Consider the following 20,259-nt stretch of genomic DNA (forward strand, 5'->3'; position numbering starts at 1 on the left):
AAGAAATGGGGGCTTCACAGAAGCATAGGTATATTTGGTGTCTGCTGAATGGCATCAGATATCATGGGTGAAGCTTGTCTTATTTTCTTCCTGTGTGCTACTAGTGAAGTTCATAGAGTTAAGTTTAAAGAGGCAGTGGAAAGTGGGGACCCAGACATAGTTAAAAATGTGCATAAGGGTTCTGAATGTAAACAAAAAGGTTTCTGATATTTATCAAATGGGGCTCTAGTGAAAACACGTTTCTCTCACTAGGATGATATAACCTGGGGTTCAATGCAGTGGGCTAATAGACTCTGATTTCCTCCATAGGTTTCTTAGGAAGTGGACTGACCAGGACAAACAGCACTGTGAGCACTCAAAAAGAAGCCCCCAGGGAGCATTCATTCATTAAAGGGAAGTTTCTCACTACCTAGTGATGGTATGCCACTCACAGTGTTATTCTATTCCCTCCAGATTTTTTCAGCACTCCTGCCTGCTGTCCCTGAGACAACTCATCATGCCTAGAGGCAACAAGAGCAAGGGCCGCTCCAGGGCCAAAAGGCAGCAGGCCCGAGGAGAGAGCCAGAGTATCCAGGATACTCAGCCCTCTGCAGAGGAGGAAGCAGCAGCGCCCCCTCTTGGCCAAGGAGATGCCCCCAGCTGCCCTGATGTATGCATTCCTCAGGGGTCCCAGGAGGCTGCACCCCATGGATCTCCTGAGTTAGATGTCCTTTGCTCAGGCTATGATGTTGGTGCTGAAGGTTCTGATGTTGGTGCTGAGGCTTCTGTTGCAGGTGCTGAGGAGAGAAGTGATGTCGGTGCTGAGGCATCTGTTGCAGATGATGATGAAAAAAGTGCACGTGCCACCAAGATAGCAGCCGCCATTCAGTCTGCACGCAGAGATCCACTTACCAGGAAGGCCAATGTGTTGATAGAGTTCATGTTGGAGAAATTTAAGGTGAAAAAGCCCTTCACACAGGCAGATATGCTAAGGGTGATCAGCAAGAAGTACAAGGCACATTTTCCTGAGATCCTTAGGAGAATCTCTGTGCGCCTGGAGCTGGTCTTTGGCCTTGAGTTAAAGGAAGTTGATCCCAGTTCTCAGTCATATATGCTTGTGGGCAAGCTGGGTCTCTCCACCGAGGGAAGCCTGAGTGGCAGTAGTGGGTTGCCCAAGACAGGGCTCCTGATGACCCTCCTGGGTGTGATTTTCATGAAGGGGAACCGTGCTACTGAGGAAGATGTTTGGGAATTCCTGAAAGTTGTTGGGATATATCCTGGGAAGAGTCATGTAATCTTTGGGGAGCCCCGGGAATTTATCACCAAAGATTTGGTGGAGGAAAATTATGTGATATACAGCCAGGTTCCTGGCAGTAATCCCCCAAGCTATGAGTTCAGATGGGGTCCCAGAGCCTATGCTGAAACCACCAAGATGAAAGTCCTGGAAGTTGTAGCTAAGATCAATAATACTTCCCCCAGTTTCTTTCCTAGTATGTATGAAGAGGCTATGCTTGATGAGGCTAATAGAGCAGCAAGGAGATTTACAGATGTGCCTGGCAATGCTGTTGATTCCAGGGATATCAGGGATGTTAGGGCTCATCGCAGGTGCATGGCTCACAGTTCCTGCCACATTTAGTTCGATTGAGATACAGTTTTCACTGTACTGAAGAGTAGACAGTCTTCTCAGTAATGGAATATTCTATGGGCTAGAAATAATAAAGTTTGTATCTTATTATTCTGTAATACATGAGTAAAGTATATATATTTTCCTTTGCTATTTGGCAAATGTTTCTTTAATTGAGGGTTAGCTTACTTCATTATCTGCTTTGTAACATTGTACCTGACATACTTGTTGTTTTCATGTTTAAGACTAAGAGTTTGGCTATTTTCAAACAAACTGGTAAATCTTCAAATGCAAATGTGTTATTGGAACAATAATTATCCTGGAAATGTGGAATTGCTTTATGGTGAAACAGAAGTCACAAGGTTAATTCAAATTGGTTGTATTTTGCCTTTTCTTGTAATGCTAAATGAAATAAACTTGGATTCAAAATATATTAGAAAATACATTGTAATAGATATCGCAGGAAAAAAGGCTGGGGGACAAGGATATCACAAGAAATCTCACAGAAACAACTAATCTGGGCTCATAGAACTTCCATAGTCTGAACAAACAACCAGAGAACCTGGATTGGTCAGCCTGCCAGCTTCACTCCCCTGTTGTCACTCCCACCCTTACAAGCTCCCCAGTGCTGCCTCAGGCTGCCCACCTAATGCAGGCTGTTCTGCTCTCAGGCTCTCAGGTCTAGCTCACTCACACTCACACTCACAACACCAGGGTTAGCGCCACTCTGTTGCCCAGGAGAGGTGCAGGGCCCTCCCTTCCATTTGCTGTAGGAGTCATAGGAGCTGTGTTAGCAAGAACACAAGAATAGTTTTTCTGTTCTTATACCCTAAGGACTGGCTCACCTATGACCCTGACAACAGGATTAGCTCTAGTGTGGTTCCCTGGTGAGTTACAGTGTCTGTTCTCCTTTGTGCTGAAGTTGTTTAGGGGCAGAACTAGTTCTCCCACTCTAGTAATCCTGGGGCCAGTTCTCTCAACTAATACAGGGAGCAAGTGTGTGTGTGTGTGTGTGGGGTGGGTATTTTTCTGTCACCCAGGTCACCACAAGGCAGACAAGGGGGAGGAAGGGTCAGCTCTCCTACTCTCATGCCCTTAGGGTGGGCTTGCCTGCATCATTGCCAACAGGGTTAGCTCTAATGCCCAGGAGGAATGCAAGGCCTGTTCTCCCTTGTGCTGTAGGCAGTGATGTTTTGCTTTGGTGGAGATGTTGCAAAGGTGGAGGGGTAGGGGAACATGGGTGGGATTGGGATGATGTGAAAAACCACAAAGAATCAATAAAAGTTAATAAAATAAAAAAGACAGTTCAGCAGGTTTTTAAAATAAAAGTAAGTTAATAAAAAGCTAGTTGTAAGGTGGGACATGGAACTAATATTTTTTTCTAAAAGAATACTGATGAATATTTAAAAAAATACTCACCATCTTTAGCCACCAGGGAAATGAACATTAAAACAAATTGAGATTTCATCTAACCCCAGTTAGATTGTCAAAGGATGAAAAGTGGAGATACTCATTAACTTTCTAAAGTATGAACTGAAGACACTATAGAAATCAGAGTAAAGGGTCCACAAAACAACGAGAAATAAATTGCCATAGTATTCATCTATACCAATCCTAGGGACACACACACACACACACACACACACACACACACACACACACACTCACACACACACACACTCAAATATTAAAAGGATCCTAATTTTAATACAGAGATAACTTGCTCATTCATGTTCATTGTTGCTCTAGTCATAATAGTAAGAAAATAGAAATAGCCTAGGTGTCCATCAACTGATGAATAGAAAATAAAAATGTACCATATATATATATATATATGTGGTACATATACATACATATATGTGTGTGTGTGTGTGTGTGAATTATATTCCTCTATAAAGAAAAAAATGAAATTAAGAAATTAGCAGGTATACTGGAGCTAGAAATAAATATTCTGAGTGAGGTAAACCAGACCCAGAATGGCCAACATGGTATGTTTTCTATCAGATGTGGATGCTTTGGATCTTAAGTATATTTGTTTAAATTAGAATGCTCATAGAAGTCAGGAAACTAGTAAGGGAATATGTAGGGGATATCAAGAGAAAGGAATAGAACACAGGTGGTATAAAAGGAGAGAAGTGGGTAATGGAACAGGAAAGGCTAAATGGGGTGGAGAGGAGAGGGCAGGGTAGAGAAGGGAGTATGCACAGTGATAACTAACACTAAAGATCTTTGAAAAAATCATATGGAAGCCTACTGTAGTAACTTCTTAAAATATAGCTATATGCATCTATAAATATAATTTATCTTAAGTTACCACCAGAAGAGGCACAATGCTTTCCCCAGACAAAAATAAAGAGGATAGTATACTCATAATATACCATGTTGTTAGACAATGAGGTCATAGAGACCTCTACAAATTCACCAGACTTCTGTGACTGTTTTTGTTTGCCCTCCAGAACTCAATTAAATCATGGCACAAGGAGAAATCAAGCTGGCAATAACTTGGAAATTTCATCACTACCAACTATATTTCAGAGAGCTGGAAGGTAGTTTGTATGCTATAGGAGGACAAAATACACACACACGTACACAGACACACACACACACACACACACACACACACACACAAACGCACACGCACACACTTCTAAATCCTATGAGTTAAAATAATGACTAGCCTGGTAAGATTTGCCATTGGTCCAATAGTGGCATGAATGTGATGAGACTAACCCACTGCTTTCTATCTGTATCTAAGGTTCAATCCACAAGACTGAACTCATCCCAGGTTCCCTTAAAAAGACCAAGAACACTTGACTGGGAAGGTGATGAGCCTCAGGGAAGAAATTATTACAATTGTTTAGGTAAATGTACATAACACTAAATTGCCTCCTGAGTACTTATCTTTATTAATTGTGAATGACTATGTCTCTCAACACTCATTATAGAAGCTTCTTTTTGCAGCAGATGACAATTAACACAGAGACTCCAATTGACCAATATGCAGAGAATAAGTGACTGTAGAGTGCTTAGTTTCAAATGATTCATCTATTTCACATTCCTTACACTCAGTGCTTAGGGTCTATAAGACTGGGAGGAAGTAGACATCTGCAGCAAAACAGTATTGGTAGGACATAACAATATTGCACACATGAATTCAAGCTGGCTGGGTATGCATGCACAAGTGTGTTTGAGATCAAGACATCCAAAACCCCAAGACAGATAGGAGGGTGCCTAGCTGGAAAAGAGCAGATAAGTAATGGCTGGTTAGAGAGAGGAAGTCAATTTTTATCTGGGATGCAACCCCCAAGAAGCTACTCATGATCCACTAGATGACCCTACATCCATGCAAATAGGTCGACTCATTGGTTGGGAGGAGGGAGAGAACACATGACATTGTGAAAGAAAAATAGTTGGAGGGATAGTTATAATTGCACAGCAGGAAATGGTGGGTGGATTTAATAAGGCTGTCTTAGAATTCCATTGCTGTAAGTAAACAACTGATATCCACAAATTGGAACAGAAAGAAAATATTTAATAAGGGCTGCCTTACAGTTCAGAGGTTTAGTTCATCATTGTAATAGTGGAAAGTATGGTAGCACACAGGACAACATGATGCTAGAGAGGTAGGATCTGGATGGGAAGGCAGCAGCAAGAACATGAACCACTGGGTCTGGCTTGAGTTTCTGAAATCTCAAAGCCTATCTTAGTGACACACTTCCTCCAACAAAGCCACACCTACTTCAACAAGGCCACTCCTCCTAACAATGACACTCTCTATGAATGTATGAGGGCTATTTTCATTCAAATCACTAACCACCACATTATATGGGTGCAAGAAATTCTCAAATAGTAGAAAAAGCATAAAAAAATAAAATAAACTTAAAATAAAAATAATTATAAGAGGACAAATTAAAGCTGAGAGTTGAGATGGGGTGCCTGTGGTGGAGCTTGAGGAATGTGAGAGGTGGATAAAAGAAAAATAATTTGTATACTATAAGATATTTTTCAAAGGATAAATAAAAATAAATAAAAAGAGCCAGATTCTGTTCTACTAAAGGAATATTTTCATAATAAATTCAAGGACAAAACAAGGCTGTCCACTCTCTCCATATCTCTTCAATGTCGTACTAGAAGTTCTAGCTAATGCTATAAGACAACAAAAATAGATCAAGGGGATCCAAAACAGAAAGGAAGAAGTCAAACTGTCTCTATTTGCAGATGATATGATAGTTTTCATAAGTGACCCAATAAACTCTACCAGGGAACTCCTACAGCTGATAAACACCTTCAGCAAACTAGCAGGATACAAGATAAACTCAAAAAAATCAGTAGTCCTACTTTTTTCAGACGACAAAGAGATAGAGAAAAAAATCAGAGAAACATCACCCTTTAAAATAGCCACAAGCACATAAAGTATCTTGGTGCAATGCTTACCAAACAAGTAATAGAACTATATAATAAGAACTTTGTGGCTCCAAAGAAAGAAATTAAAGAAGATACCAGAAAATGGAAAGATCTCCCATGCTCTAGGATAGATAGGATAAACATAGTAAAAATGGCAATCTTGCCAAAAACAATCTATAGATTGAATGCAATCCCCATAAAAATCCCACAATTCCTCACCGATCTTGAAAGGATAATAATCAACTTTATATGGAAAAACAAAAGACCCAGGATAGCCAAAACAACCCTATACAATAAAAGAACTTCAGGAGCCATCACCATTCCTGACTTTAAGCTCTACTACAGAGCTCTAGTTCTGAAAACAGCCTGGTATTGGCATAAAAATAGACAGATATACCAATGGAATCAAATTGAAAATCCTAATATTAACCCACACACCTATGAAAACCCGATTTTCGACAAAACAGCTAAAATTATACAATGGGGCGAGGACAGCATCTTCAATAAGTGGTGCTGGCACAATTGGATGAGGGTGTTTAGAAGACTGCAGATAGACCCTTGTCAGTGGCCATGCACAAAACTCAGGTCCAAATGGATCAAAACCTCAACATCAATCCAGCCACATTGAACATCTTAGAAGAGAAAGTAGGAGGTACTCTTGAACAAATTTGTATAGGAGACTACTTCATGAACATAACTCCAGGGGCACAGACATTGAGAGAAACAATTAATAAATGGGACCTCTTCAAACATAGAAGCTACTGTAAGGCAAAGGACACATTGGACAAGACCAAACAACAGCCCACAGACTGGGAAAAGATTTTCACCAATCCTATATCGACAAAGTTCTGATCTCCAAAATATACAAAGAACTCAAGAAAGTAGTCGATAAAACACCAAATAACCCTATTAAAAAAATGGGGTATAGAACTAAAGAAAGAATTCTCAATAGAGGAAATCAAGAAGGCTGAAAGACACTTAAGGAAATGCTCCACATCCTTAGCTATCAGGGAAATGCAAATCAAAACAACTTTGAGATACCATCTTACTCCTGCCAGAATGGCTAAAATTAGAAACACCAATGATGACTCATGTTGGAGAGGATGTGGAGAAAGGAGAACACTCCTCCACTGCTGGTGGGAGTGCAAACTCATACAGCCATTTTGGAGATCAGTATGGTGGTTCCTCAGGAAAATGGGAATTAGTTTACCACAGGACCCGGCAATCCCCCTCTTAGGCATATACCCAAAGGATTCACATCCATGCAACAAAGACATCTGTTCAAATATGTTCATAGCAGCACTCTTAGTAATAGCAAGAACCTGGAAGCAACCTAGATGCCCCTCAATTGAAGAATGGTTAATGAAGATGTGGCACATCTACACAATGGGATACTACTCTGCAGAAAAAAATAATGGTACCTTGAAATTCGCAGGCAAGTGGATGGCACTTGAAGAAACCATCCTGGAAGAGGTAACCCAGTCACAAAATGTGGAACACAGTATGTACTCACTCATATATAGACTTTAGACCTAGATCAAAGGATCACCAACCTATAATTCAAACCACCAGAAGAACTAGGATACAAGTTGTATTCTAAGAGATTCATATAAAGTACCTCACAGAACTGGTAAGGGACAAGTCCCCCAAAGCTCAGGGGAAGTGGGGGGCAGCTAATGTAGAGAGAAGTAGGAGAAAACGAGGGGGAGGAAAGGAAAACATGGGCGACCAGGAAGATTGAGCCTGGTTAGGAATAGAAGACAGGAAAGAGAGAGAGAGAGGACATAAAAGAGGAAGCCAATATTGGTTTGAAGATAAAACTGAACACAAAGAAAGGTCTAGAGAACTACAAGACTTCTGCCAACTAACAATTTGAGCTTCCGTGGAAAGGGTACCATAAATGCCCTTCCCAGAGACTGAGATCAACAACTAACTTATCCATGGAGCCCTCAACTAATGCCTGTTTGGAAACAGGAGCAAACACCCATACATAAACACTGAGTCGAAGTAGAACTCAGATGCAGATGGAGATGACAAGACCATACAGCAGAAACACATAGAGACAGCTTACCTGAACAAGGAGGAGCTAAGGGCCACTAGACTGATAGCTGGGAAGCCAGCATGGGACTGACTCAGGCCCCCGTGAATATTGGTTTCAGCCAGAAGGACTGAGCAGTGTAAGGGACCTCAGACATTGTAGCCAGGATGTATCCCTGATGCACAAAAGGACTTTGCAAACACATCCCCCATGGAGGGATAAGTGCCTTAATCTAGAGACAGGAGAGAAGCCCTAGTCCCTACTTCACATGATCTGTGAGACCTACATGACCCCAACTGGATGGCATTCCCCTACATATGGAATTGGGGTGGGGGGATGGGAGGGGAGGGTGTTTAGGGTGCATGTGGGAGGGCAGAGAGGGTAAATGGGAGGGAGGGAGAGAAGGAGGGAGGGAGAGGGAACTGGGATCGAAATTTAAAATAATAAATTAAATAAAAAATGCTTTGGCTCCAAAATTTAAGTTCAAGGACAAGTTACTGGGGAAAAGGATTCCTATTTTTGTTTCCACAGAAAATGAAAAGATGTAGATTCCTTCCTGACTAATGTGGTTTTATCAAGCCAGACCACCTGAAACAGAGTACCAGGTGATCCTACATTCAAAACAGCTGGACAAAGCAGCCTTATAGACTATAGCCAGGATTTCTGAATCTTGTTTGATCCCCCCGTGACAGCGTCCCTTACCAGCAGGAAATAGTTTGGAAAGAACGATGCTCAAAATCCCAAATATTGTCTATAAATGTTTGTTTTCATTTAAATGGACTTGGTTATATAAAATAAAAAAAAGAGCCAGATTCTGTTCTATTAAAGGAATATTTTCATCAGTTTATTAAAGTATAGTTTGTCAAACCATAATAAAGGTCTTGATACTGGAGCAATGATGTATCGAGTACGGTTTTTGCTCCTGACAGCACCGTACATTTTCCCGAAAATATGTTGGACACTGTTGTTGCTCCTGATGGAGTTCAATCTCGCCTCAGCTAATGGCCTGTTGGGCATAGAATTGCCCCCACCTTGACCACTGATTTGGACATGCAGTCCTATGTGCTTGCAGGAGACAAATATATAAGACTGCTTGACCTTGCCAAGTCAGGGTAAGACAGCCATTCTATTTCCCTGCTGTTGTTGTGGTCTGTCAAGTTCTCTTGGCCTTAGCCAAATCTGGGTGTACCAACGTCGCTGTGAGACCTAGGGTGACTGTTCAGTTGGCTTGCTGTTTCTGTCCTTGCTGCACCGTTTTGGAAGTTGTCCATCTGCATTTCCTGTCTACTCTAGTATTGTTATTTTCCTTCTCAGGTCTTGATGAGGTTAAAGATTAAACTATCACAACTATTATTCTCTCTTCCTAGTTAGATATATTAGGTACTAGACTTACATTTTCCAGCTTAGGACAACTCTATTGTAAACTCCATTATGCCCTCACCCTAGGACTAGATATGTAGGTCATTTTGTTCTCGATTTTCCTTTTCTTAGAACACACTTGTTATTCACTGTTTTGTATATAGTTTTGTATTAAGCCTAAATCTTTTCTTTAGACTAAAAGGGGAATTGTAGTGAGGTAGTCCTTCTGTAGCACTGACCACGCCCATTGGGGGGTGGAGCTATGGGCGGAGGTGACCTGAGGAAGCAGGTCGGAGGGGGCCAGGAAGGCGCTCTTTTTCTGGCGTGACTCGGACAGGAGAGGATCGGGTTAAATTTCCTGGTGTTCATCTGTCTAGGTTGTAAGTTATTTCTCCCTAAATAAACATCTATTCGGCTTATTTGTTTATCCTGATCCTTATTTACCGCAATACAATGATGAAATAAAAATAAAAAGAACAATTTGTACTCAAAGCATTAATAAGAGGGGATGTTTTCTTTGTTTTAATATTGCAAGATTGATTTGCCCACAGCCAAAGAAGAACAAAGGAATTATATATCATTACCTAACTCATAAATACTAGTTTTATTGGATAAACAGCTTTTTCCCTCATCTTGAACCTCAGAATTACTTATCCTTAAATATATTTGACAGTTAAATTCTGTAAGGAAGATAGTTACTATGTTGGATAAAAATCATCTAAGTATTAACTGTAATTACTTAAAGATTCAGTATTTGTGTAAATTTGTCAGGTGATTTACTTCCATCTATACTGAAATACTACATAGGGGGGTTTATAAAAATGTATTCCCTCACACATAAATAAATTATAATTTTCTTAAGTTCATAAAATGCATATAAGAGACACTGGCTTATAATTTCTCTCAAATTGAGACCTTTGCATTTTTCCTAGCCTGAAGCAAACACTGTGTCATTCATTTGCTGCCTATTACATCAAAATGTATTTCTGGTAATAAATGCATGACTTAAAACTGAAATACTTATTTGGAATACAGGGCCTAAGTAATAAGCAATAAAGACAGGGGACAAGCCAGGAGGATTGTGTTAGAGTTCATACCAATCTAGGCTGCTTTAAAAGGCTAACCTTAAAAGAAAAGACAGAGAAACTGTTTGATGTTACCATTTTCTACACAGCCAATAACAGTAAACAGTAAACAGAAAATAGTTGCAGCCTCTTCCCTTTAGAAAGTACATATAACTATGTAGAAATTACATGAGAGACCATGTCTTACTGATGAAGAAGATATAGATTACTATGATTTGTATGTGACAGCATAGCTCTTGTGTTGGGATTTCTGCTTAGTACTTCAGCTTTTCCATCATATTTTCCAGATACCTCTGTCCTCTGCAAGATATACAGAAAAATATTGACCAAGGTTAGAAGTAATATGGTATTTTCCTAGAAGCCTTACATAGAAGTTATAGGACTCTTATGTGTGATGATATATTATCTATCGTTTAATAAAGCTTATCTGGGGTTTCAGGATGCAAAGCCAGTCACAAGCTATAGAGGCCAGGCAGTGGTAATAGTCTCAGGATTAAGAGGTAGATGTATCTCTGTTAGTTCAAGGCCACACTGAGTATGAGAAATTGATCAAGTCCTAAAAGCCCACACAAAAGTGATCTAAGCACCTTGGATCAAATTTCTTTAATCCCACCACTAGGGAGATGGAGAGTTATAGCTGGACAGAGAAAGGAATAAAAGGCAGGAAGAGATAGAAACTGAGTGCTTTGACATCTGAGTATTCATGGAGAAAGTATTGCCATTTCAGCCTGGTAGAGGTAAGATCTAATGATTTAGCTGCTTTGCTTTTCTGATCTTCAACTTGCAACTTGAACCCCAATATTGGTAACTAGGTGTTTTATTTATGGTATTGCACTTATGAGTGTGAAAGAAAGCAAGAGTGTCCTCTTAATAAAAGGAGTCATAATGATCCCAGAGAAGGTCTGTTTCCATCTCTGATAGGATAAGACCAGGTTCTTAGGCCAATCTCCAAATTCTCAAAGTCTAGTGTCCTAAATGGCATAAAAACTGTTCTAGTTCCATGTCTCTCCATAACCCCATAGTGGCTCCCTGTTATAAAGATATCTCTTTCTTTGCCTCCCCACTCTGTCCTTCCTTCATATTCACCTTCCCCCTTCCCTACCTTTCTCCCTCAATCCTCCTCTTCCCCTCCCCCATGCTCCCAATATACTCAGGAGATCTTGTCTACTACCCCTTCCCTGGGGGGAATCCATGTATGTTCTTTTTAAGGTTGTCCTCCTTATCTAACTTCTCTGGGGTTATAGATTGTAGTCTGGTTATCCTTTGCTTTATATCTAATATCCAGTTATGAGTGAGAACACACTATGTTTGTCTTTCTGGATCTGGGTTACCTCGCTCAGGATTTTTTTTTTTTTTTAGTTCTACCCATTTTCCCACAAACTTGAAGATATCATTGTTTTTTAGTTTTGACTAATACTCTATTGTGTAAATGTACCACATTTTCTTTATTTATTCTTCTTCAGTTGAGCGACATCTGGGTTGCTTCTGGGTTATGGATATTAGGAATATATTTCCAGGAATCCACAGGATGACTCCAGCTAAGTCTCTAAGCAATAGTGGAGAGAGTGGCTGAACTGGCCTTCCCCTCTAAACAGATTGATGACTACCTTAATTGTCATCATAGAACCTTCATTTAGTAACTGATAGAAGCAGATGCAGAGAACCACAGCTAAGCACTAAGTTGAGCTCCCTGAGTTCAAAGAGAGGGAGGAGCAATGATATGAGCAAAATGGTCAAAACCATGATTGAGAAACACACAGAAACAATTGACCTGAGTTAATGAGAGCTCAGGGACTCTGGACTAACAGCTAGGGAATCTTCATATGACCAAACTAGGCCCTCTAAATGCATGTGACAGGTGTGGCTTAGGCAGTTTATGGGACCACTGGCATAGGGACCAGAGCACATTCCCTATGGAGGGATACCTTGCTCAGCCTAGATACAGGGGGAAGAGGGGTTTGGTCCTGTCTCAATGTGATGGGCCAGACTTTTTTGGCTACCCATGGTAGGCTTCATCCTCTCTGAGGAGTGGATGGGGTGAAGTGGGGGGAAGATGGGGAAAGCAAGAGGAGGGGAGGGAGGAGAAACATGGATTGTCATGTAAAATAAAAAAAAAAAATCCTGAGTGTTACAGATTATCTTCACCCATGTTTCTTATACCTGTGAGATTAGTCAGACATAGATCTTCAATCACTTGCTATACTTCTTTTTAAAAATATTTTCACATTATATTGTTTTTTATCTTATTTTATATATTGATCCCAGTTCCCTCTCTCACTCCATCCACCCCTCTCTCCCTCCCATGTCCCCTGACAACCCTCCCATCCCATTCTCCCCAACTCCACAGGGAGGGTGGTGCTTTCCAAAAGGGATCAACAAAATCTGTGTAGTCATTTGGAGTAGGTACTAGGCCCTCCCTCCTGCCTCTTATTGCTATACTTCTTAAGCTAAGTATCAACTATGTATCTGCCCTTTGGGAAACAGAGAGGCAAATCTAGTTTCTGATTATAGAATTTTATAATCCAAAAAAATGCTTACATGTCCTTCTATAAATTGCAAGGGAGTAAGAGGAAATAAAGAAAAGAAAGTTAAATTTCTTAAAAGAAGTCAGTTTGAATTTTGAGAAATTTTAAGGGAAGAAAACATTATATGATTTGAACTTATGCTAAATGGATTAGGCAGACATACACAGGAATGTAATGAACCTATAAAACACTATTTATTTAGTGAGACCTCTGTAACAGATTTTACTTCTTGATTTTCTTGTGGTCAGGATCTCCAAGATTCAGCTGCTAGCATAATTTGTACCTTATGTGGTTCCATTTTACATACTTCTATCATGGTGCATCCTCACATGGTATAGAGACTGAGGTAAAAGATTTTTCAGTCTGTTCTTATTGGAATAATTATTCTAATACAGCTACTTTAACCACATGATTACATTTAAGCATTATATACTTCCAAAGTTGTTCCCTAATACTATTTCTTTAAAGGTTATGTTTTTTTTTTTTTTTCAATATGCGCTGGTAAAGTTCCATAGACTTCTAATCAAGCTACTTAGGAGGCTGGTGCAAGAGGATTACACCATCTTGAGCTACTTAGCAAGACATAGTTCAGTATGTATACATTATCAAGACTGTTTATAAACATTGAAAATCATAATAAAAAAGACTGGAGGTATCATGGTTTAATAAGTATTAGGATAAACAAACAGGCCGAATAGATGTTTATTCAGGGAGAAATAACTTACAAAATAGACAGATGAACACCAGCAGATTCCTAGGCACAAGGATGCCTCCAGAACCTCTCCTGTCCATGTCCACAAGCAAGAGATTGCTCCTGAGCTCCTCCTCAGATCTAGTTCCCCTGGTAACTTCTGCCCCTGTCTCCACCCCCAATGGACATGATCAATTCCACAGATGTGGACAAAGTGAATATCTTACTACATAGGTGTGTTATTGACAGTATAATTGCCTAGTATATAAAAGGCCTAGGTTGAATTTCATGCCACCAAAATAAAAGGAATCACCCCCATATATGAATTTTGGAGAAAAATAAGCACTATCTCCATATCATAGCTCATTGAACAATGATCAACTAAATTCTCATATTGTTATGGTAATAAGTGATGGGGCTAGGCTATATTGCATATCTGGATTCTTCTGTAGCCCATGCTATTCACTTTCTCCCACTGTAGAGCTGACCTTTTGAAACTGTATTCAATTTTATTCCTTTTTTGTCCCTAACACAAATGATGAAAATAAATATGTCCAATGCTGGGGTTATCTGTATCTGTAATTATAAGGTCACCAAAATATATGAGAGATATGAAAAATTCAAAGAAATAAAGACTATTGGAAACACAAATTTGGAGGTTATATACAGAAAATAAGCTTACAAAATAATATAATTTAGCCTCTTCCTTGTAGTACTTAAATCTTTAAGAAGAGAAACAACCTAAGTGATAAAGTCTCTCCAATTGTATAAATAGATATGGATATATTTTATCTAATAGCGTCTCCTATTCTATACCCTTAGTATGTTTTGTTTCAGACTTCTCATCTCCAATCATTCTAAAAATGCAGACTTTTTTTCAGTTTTCCAAGTATTGATACTGGTGAAGATCTTGCAGGAGTTTAGTTTAATTTTCTAGGATTTTTCATCAGAGACAAGACCCATAATGATACACAGGCTTTCTACCAGCATGAGATCTACAAAAAGAATCTAAGAATGAACCTCTTAAGATATAGCACCATAAAAAAATAGCTTGAAATTCAAACAAGTATCAAATGTAAATTTTTCTATGACGTGGGATACTGTACATTCCAGAAAAGAGATGGTACTAGAAATGGTACATACATCTTTCCAGAATTTTTTTCCCTTGGTTATAACAGTTTCTTCTTTTTAGGGTGCTTCTGAGTTATTGAAGACCTGAGGAGTTTTCTTAACAACCCCCAAAAAATCAAGAGACAAGTCCTAGTTTCTGTCACAGTTAAAAAAATCAAATGATACTGAAATACTTTAGAAGAGAGACCCATACCAAAGCCTCACCCTGAGTTTGCAGTTTGTACCCACCTATGAAGATATCATTGTCATATGTATAAACCATACCTCTGTACTCATTCTCATCTCACCTCAAAAGAAAGCCCTACTACAAGTTGTGCTCTTGTTATTCAGTGTTGACCCACCTTACAGTAGAGCTTCTTTGTCCCAAACTGTTTAGCATCCTTAGTCATAGGCTTGTGTCACTTAAGAAGAATTCCTTTGCCCATCAAGCACTATCACCCTTGTTCATAGTATTACCTAACCTCAGTGGACAGGACCACTCATCGTGGTAGATAGCAATCTAGAAGATAGCATCGTGGAAGATAGCAATACTCAAATATTATCCTGGTTGTCAGTACAAATCTCAGAAGAGAGCCCTGTGGTCCATGATACTGTTAAAGCTAGGGCATTGTTTTCATTCTTGACCCAGCTCAAGACAACCCTCCCACCCACACACATACACAACACAAAACTATATCATTGTAATCAATTTTGGTTACTCTTAGAGGACAACTACATTCAACAAGTCATGTCCTGGCTCTTAGGCTGGGATAAATTCAGAGGGTGAATCTTTCCCATGAAGCCCTATTCCTAGTCTTGGTTGTGGATTGCCTCTGAAGAAATGCCCCCTACATACACACACAGATGCATAGACATGTATGTACACACACACACACACACACACACACACACACACACACACACACAACAAACATCGGTGTATTATTCTAAGTCTTGATTAACCCTTATATAAATGGGTCAGCTGAGGCATGTCCTCATTTTCATGTCAGGGGAATCAAGAAGCTGAGTTTGAATACAAATATGGAGTCTTGGTTCAAATAATGAAGGGGAAATGGGAAAAAATTGCCATTTGCTCCAGTAAATATGCATCATTAGGTGAAGATACCTCAGTGATCCTATTTATGTATCCTAGAAGCACAAGCATGCCTATTGGGTGAATATAAATACCATCTTATTTGATGGTATAAGTGATTTAAGAGCTTCTTCTGGGGATAGGGCAGGCTCAGGTCCCCAAAATTCAGAGAATAATGCCATATAGGTAATAAGAAAGAATTTTCATGGATTTTAAAGTCAGTTCTGAGGTAATTGTCCATTTCAGAAAAGTTGGGAAGCTTGGTGCCTGGACTGTCTATATGTGGCCTCATTTTTTGGCCTGCTCTACTACATTTTCTAAATGTTACACTGTGATCTCAGTGGAAAAGTTGGCCTCTAAATACTGCACGGAAGTAGAATTTGCCACTTACCTGGTGGTCCTCTTTTTATCATGGGTGCGTATCGTGTATGGATGGTAAATTATGAGATATATCACTAATACAAATATCTCTTCATTTCTCAGTCCTTTACTCTTTACACTCTTTGCTATGTCTTCTTTATTTATTCTTTTTCGAACATAGATCATGTAATTCTTAATCCTTTCTTTAGAGATTTGTTTATTTCTATCAAGTAAAAATGCAGGAAATTTCATTATATTAATTGATATAACCCAGGCTCAGAAAGGAAAATACTGTGTGTTTTCTCCTATATGCAAATCCTAGTGTCTATTAAATATGTGTATCTAGGTGGTATCTGTGTGACATTAAGTATGAATAAAGTCCAGAAAACTAGAAAACTATCCTTGAGGCTGGAAAACTAAGTAGTTTTAAGAGTAGGAGATAGGTAAGGCAATAGAACAAAGTCAAAGGGGACTACTAGCATTTAAAGGGAGGAGGAAGAATAGGAGGTAAGGAAAAATAAACCAGTATTTAATAAGTATGAGATTTTTATACATATTTAATGTATGTGCACCTGATATATATGCATACACACACACACACACACACACACACACACACACATGTTGGCTTGTATTCTAATTAAACAATATAAGTGAAAACAATTTTTGAGTCTTGAGGACAATTTTATTAGAATTTAAAAGAAAAACTCTGTGATAAGTAAGCTTTAAGTCTTGGCAGCTACATGCGGAGTAAGGTAGAGCAAAGAAAGAGAAGAAAAAAAAAAACATTGCTGCTTTAGTTAAGGCAATATGGGAGCCAAACAAATTGGAGACAAACAGCTTTAATGAAAAAGTAAAGCCCTAAGTGTTATATTCTCCCCTCTGATCAGGTGATCCCCAAGTTATTTAGGGAGAAGACTAGGGATCAGAGGCCTCAAAAAGTTCTGCCATTTTGGCCTCTAGCCACAATAAGACCAAGGAAAGGTTTTCAGATTATTGCTGAGGATACAAATCAAGGTCTCTCAATCCACATCCTAACTGGCTGAAACTAACTGTCATTTATGGATTGGTGTGTCAAAGAAATCTGACTTATTCCTGCTGGTTAGGATTTTCAGGTATGGTGGTTGGAGCATGCCTTAAATGGTATGTATATGAATTAAATCAGGAGGCATTGGTCTTTGCTTTGCTATCTACAAAAGGATAAGGAGAAGATGGCATTGCAATGGGTGCTTCTTTATCAATATCAGTGTTGTTTAAGAGTACTGTGAATTTTGTTTCTATGACCTGTTATATAACAAAGGTGATGATAAAATATGATAGACAAGAGAGATAGTTGAAAAGAAATAACTGTTAAGAATGTTGGCATAGTCATTTAATTCTAGTAGAGAAATTACTGAATTTAAAATTTCCAAGGCCAGTCCATTTAGGGAACAGGAAATTCCCGAATTTAAACTTTCAAATACAGCTATTTAAATTTTAAATTTATTTATATCATGAGAAGTTAGATCTGTGTATAGGATGAAAACAGGCTAGCCTTTCAACAGACATTAAAAGTTCTCACTATCTCCATTCACTTGATTCCACTGTTATTTGTTTGTTCTGTTGTTCTTTTTCTTTTCCACGAAGACCTTTATTTGAGCGATCCACAAAAAGGACATGTCTTCACTTTCATAGCTTCTTGATGGATATATATATATATAGTTGTTTTGCATGACCTTGGCTACTTCCATTGCAAACTCCTCCAGAGTAACATGGACTCACCATTCTCACAGAGTATGCATGCTGGTTTCTGTGCACACACCATTTACTTCAGCCACTGGAGCTTCCAGGAATCAATTTGGCATTTGTTTTTCAGGTTGATACCCCTGGTAAAGTTCATTTTCTGAGAGTAGATTGTCAAAATGTCCAGTGAGTTCTCCTTATTGGGAGCTTGGAATACAATTTTTTCTGTTGATTCTCCAAGGACAATGCAGGGCAGAGTCCAGGATGTCAATTTAGTAGCAGCCATGATAACCTTGGCAGTCTTAGTGGCCTCAAAAACATTCATCTGGTTTTGAGCAGTTCCAGCATTGTCAGCTGGACTTTTCTGTCCCCTATAACTTCTCTCTACCAGTGAAGGGCCAGTGACCCTTTTTGCCCCTTCCTTGAAGAATTTCTGTACCAGTTCAGAGCCAGAGACACAAATATATATACAGTTCATATTATGAGCCCCATTGCAGGCTGACAACTCATTGCAGTGCCTAGGACTCCATACAGAAGCATTCCCTTTGGCTATGCAATGCTCATTGTTTCAAAGAGCTCAGGGTGCTTCACAGGGAGCTTGATCACTTCTTTGACCTTTTTGATCTGCTTGTCCAGACCACCTGTCATCTCATAAGTTGAGTCTGGCACCTTTTCCACCATCATTAGTGACATCAGATGGTACACTTTATTAGGGAGGAGTTTATTCAGAGTGTAGCTGTCATTCCTTGGAGCAACATGGCAGTTGGGCAACCACATCAGTGATGTTGATGTTCTTGTTCACGTCAAGAATGATTTTGCCCTCAGGATGGACCTTGACATACACTATTTTCTATTTCTTTTTAATAACATTTTTATTTAAATTTGCAACAAGCTTGTTTTACAAGTCAATACCATTTCCCTCACCTGTCCCTCCTCCCCCTTTTTCTTATTCATAGCCCACACTACTTCTCTAACATAAGAGCCCTGTTACTGCAGCAGCTATAGTTCCTACAGCAGGTGAACAATTGCATTAGCTCATTCCTCTGTGATATTTTCTTTGACAAGCAACTGGAGCTCCTCAGTCTTGGGCAGGTAATAATGGTAGACTCCACTGTCTGCCTCACCTCTCAAATTTCATCTGCTCTGACCCATCAAGTGCTATCTTCCCTCTTTCAGCAGTGACTACCAACATCCAAGTCACCCTTCACTGTTCTATTTTTAAGAAGCAGCAATCTGAACTCCTGTGACTCTGAAGTGTTTCACAGTTCTTTCACCACAAGATGTCCAAATAGGGATGATCAATGGATCCACATTGCTATTTGATGGAGGTAATAATAAAATTCTTTAAATAGTAAGAGTATAAACTACAGTAAATTATTTATGAACCAAATAGTAGGATTTTAAGCAACAGGTAACTATTTTATGATTAAGGTTTCAGTTCTGAGTATTCATTGGAATCCTATTGGATTAACCTTTTTTTAAAGAGAAAAAAGCCTTTCTTAAGTCAAAGAACATGATGTTTTAAATTTAGTTTGCTTTATGAGTCAGGATCTTACTCTATATCCCAAACTATCCTCCTGCCATCTCCATGCTGCTATGTCAGGACACATTGTGTGAGGTGCCACTCGATCTTGGGAAAAATACAGGAAGTTCATCACCAAAGATCTGGTTCAGCCAAATTACCTGGAATACAACAGGGTACCTAGCAGTCATCTCCAAATCTATGAGCTCCCGTGGGGTCCTAGAATTCATGCAAAAAATCATAAATAAGAAAGTTCTGGATGTTTTATCTATGATCAATGATACCATCCCTATTTCCATCTCTGGTGTACATAACAAGGATCTGGAGGATTTTTTTTTTGTTAGAATAACAAGGAGGGCTGCAGCTTGTTCTGGCAATGTTGCTAATGCAAATGTTCATCCCAGCTACTCCTGCATCTAATTGTGCCTGTGGTGGAAATTTCTATTCCCCCTTCTTTATTTAAAAAAAAAAAATCATTTTAAATTGTAAATGTAAGTAGTTTTGCAATTGTGTATCATTTAGTTTACACATTTGCTGCTTTGAATCAAGTATACAAATTGGAGAGTGAGCTGCTGTGGTTCACCTGCAATCTCAACACTTGGAGGCAGAGGCAGGAAAATTGGAGTTTGAAGCCAATCTGGGCAACTTCATGCATGTCAGATCAGTCTGAGCTACAATGTGGCACCCCATAGGGAAAAGTAAAAGCTGTTTGTTTGAAATGTGAAGTATGCAAGAAAGAATACTTTT

General features: G+C 39.2%; 1 protein-coding gene and 1 pseudogene across 1 annotated transcript; one reads left to right on the forward strand and one right to left on the reverse strand.

The window, feature by feature from the left end:
- The first annotated feature begins 496 nt into the window (after nucleotides 1-496).
- LOC127218045 (melanoma-associated antigen B4-like) lies at nucleotides 497-3,199 on the forward strand. The gene is made up of 2 exons (XM_051179056.1): nucleotides 497-1,584; nucleotides 3,166-3,199. The coding sequence occupies exons 1-2, from the start codon at nucleotides 497-499 to the stop codon at nucleotides 3,197-3,199; spliced, it is 1,122 nt and encodes a 373-aa protein (XP_051035013.1).
- Nucleotides 3,200-18,072: 14,873 nt separating this feature from the next.
- On the reverse strand, nucleotides 18,073-19,182 carry LOC127218046 (26S proteasome regulatory subunit 8-like; annotated as a pseudogene).
- Between the last annotated feature and the right edge of the window lie 1,077 nt (nucleotides 19,183-20,259).

Source organism: Phodopus roborovskii, unplaced genomic scaffold, assembly GCF_943737965.1.
Source record: "Phodopus roborovskii unplaced genomic scaffold, PHOROB, whole genome shotgun sequence".
NCBI lineage: Eukaryota > Metazoa > Chordata > Mammalia > Rodentia > Cricetidae > Phodopus > Phodopus roborovskii.

Excerpts from the sequence above, each read along its gene's own strand:
- LOC127218045 (XM_051179056.1), top strand. The coding sequence starts at position 497 with ATGCCTAGAGGCAACAAGAGCAAGGGCCGCTCCAGGGCCAAAAGGCAG. Across the intron at positions 1,585-3,165 it reads GATGTTAGGGCTCATCGCAG|GGTCCACAAAACAACGAGAA; the intron begins GTGCATGGCTCA and ends ATCAGAGTAAAG.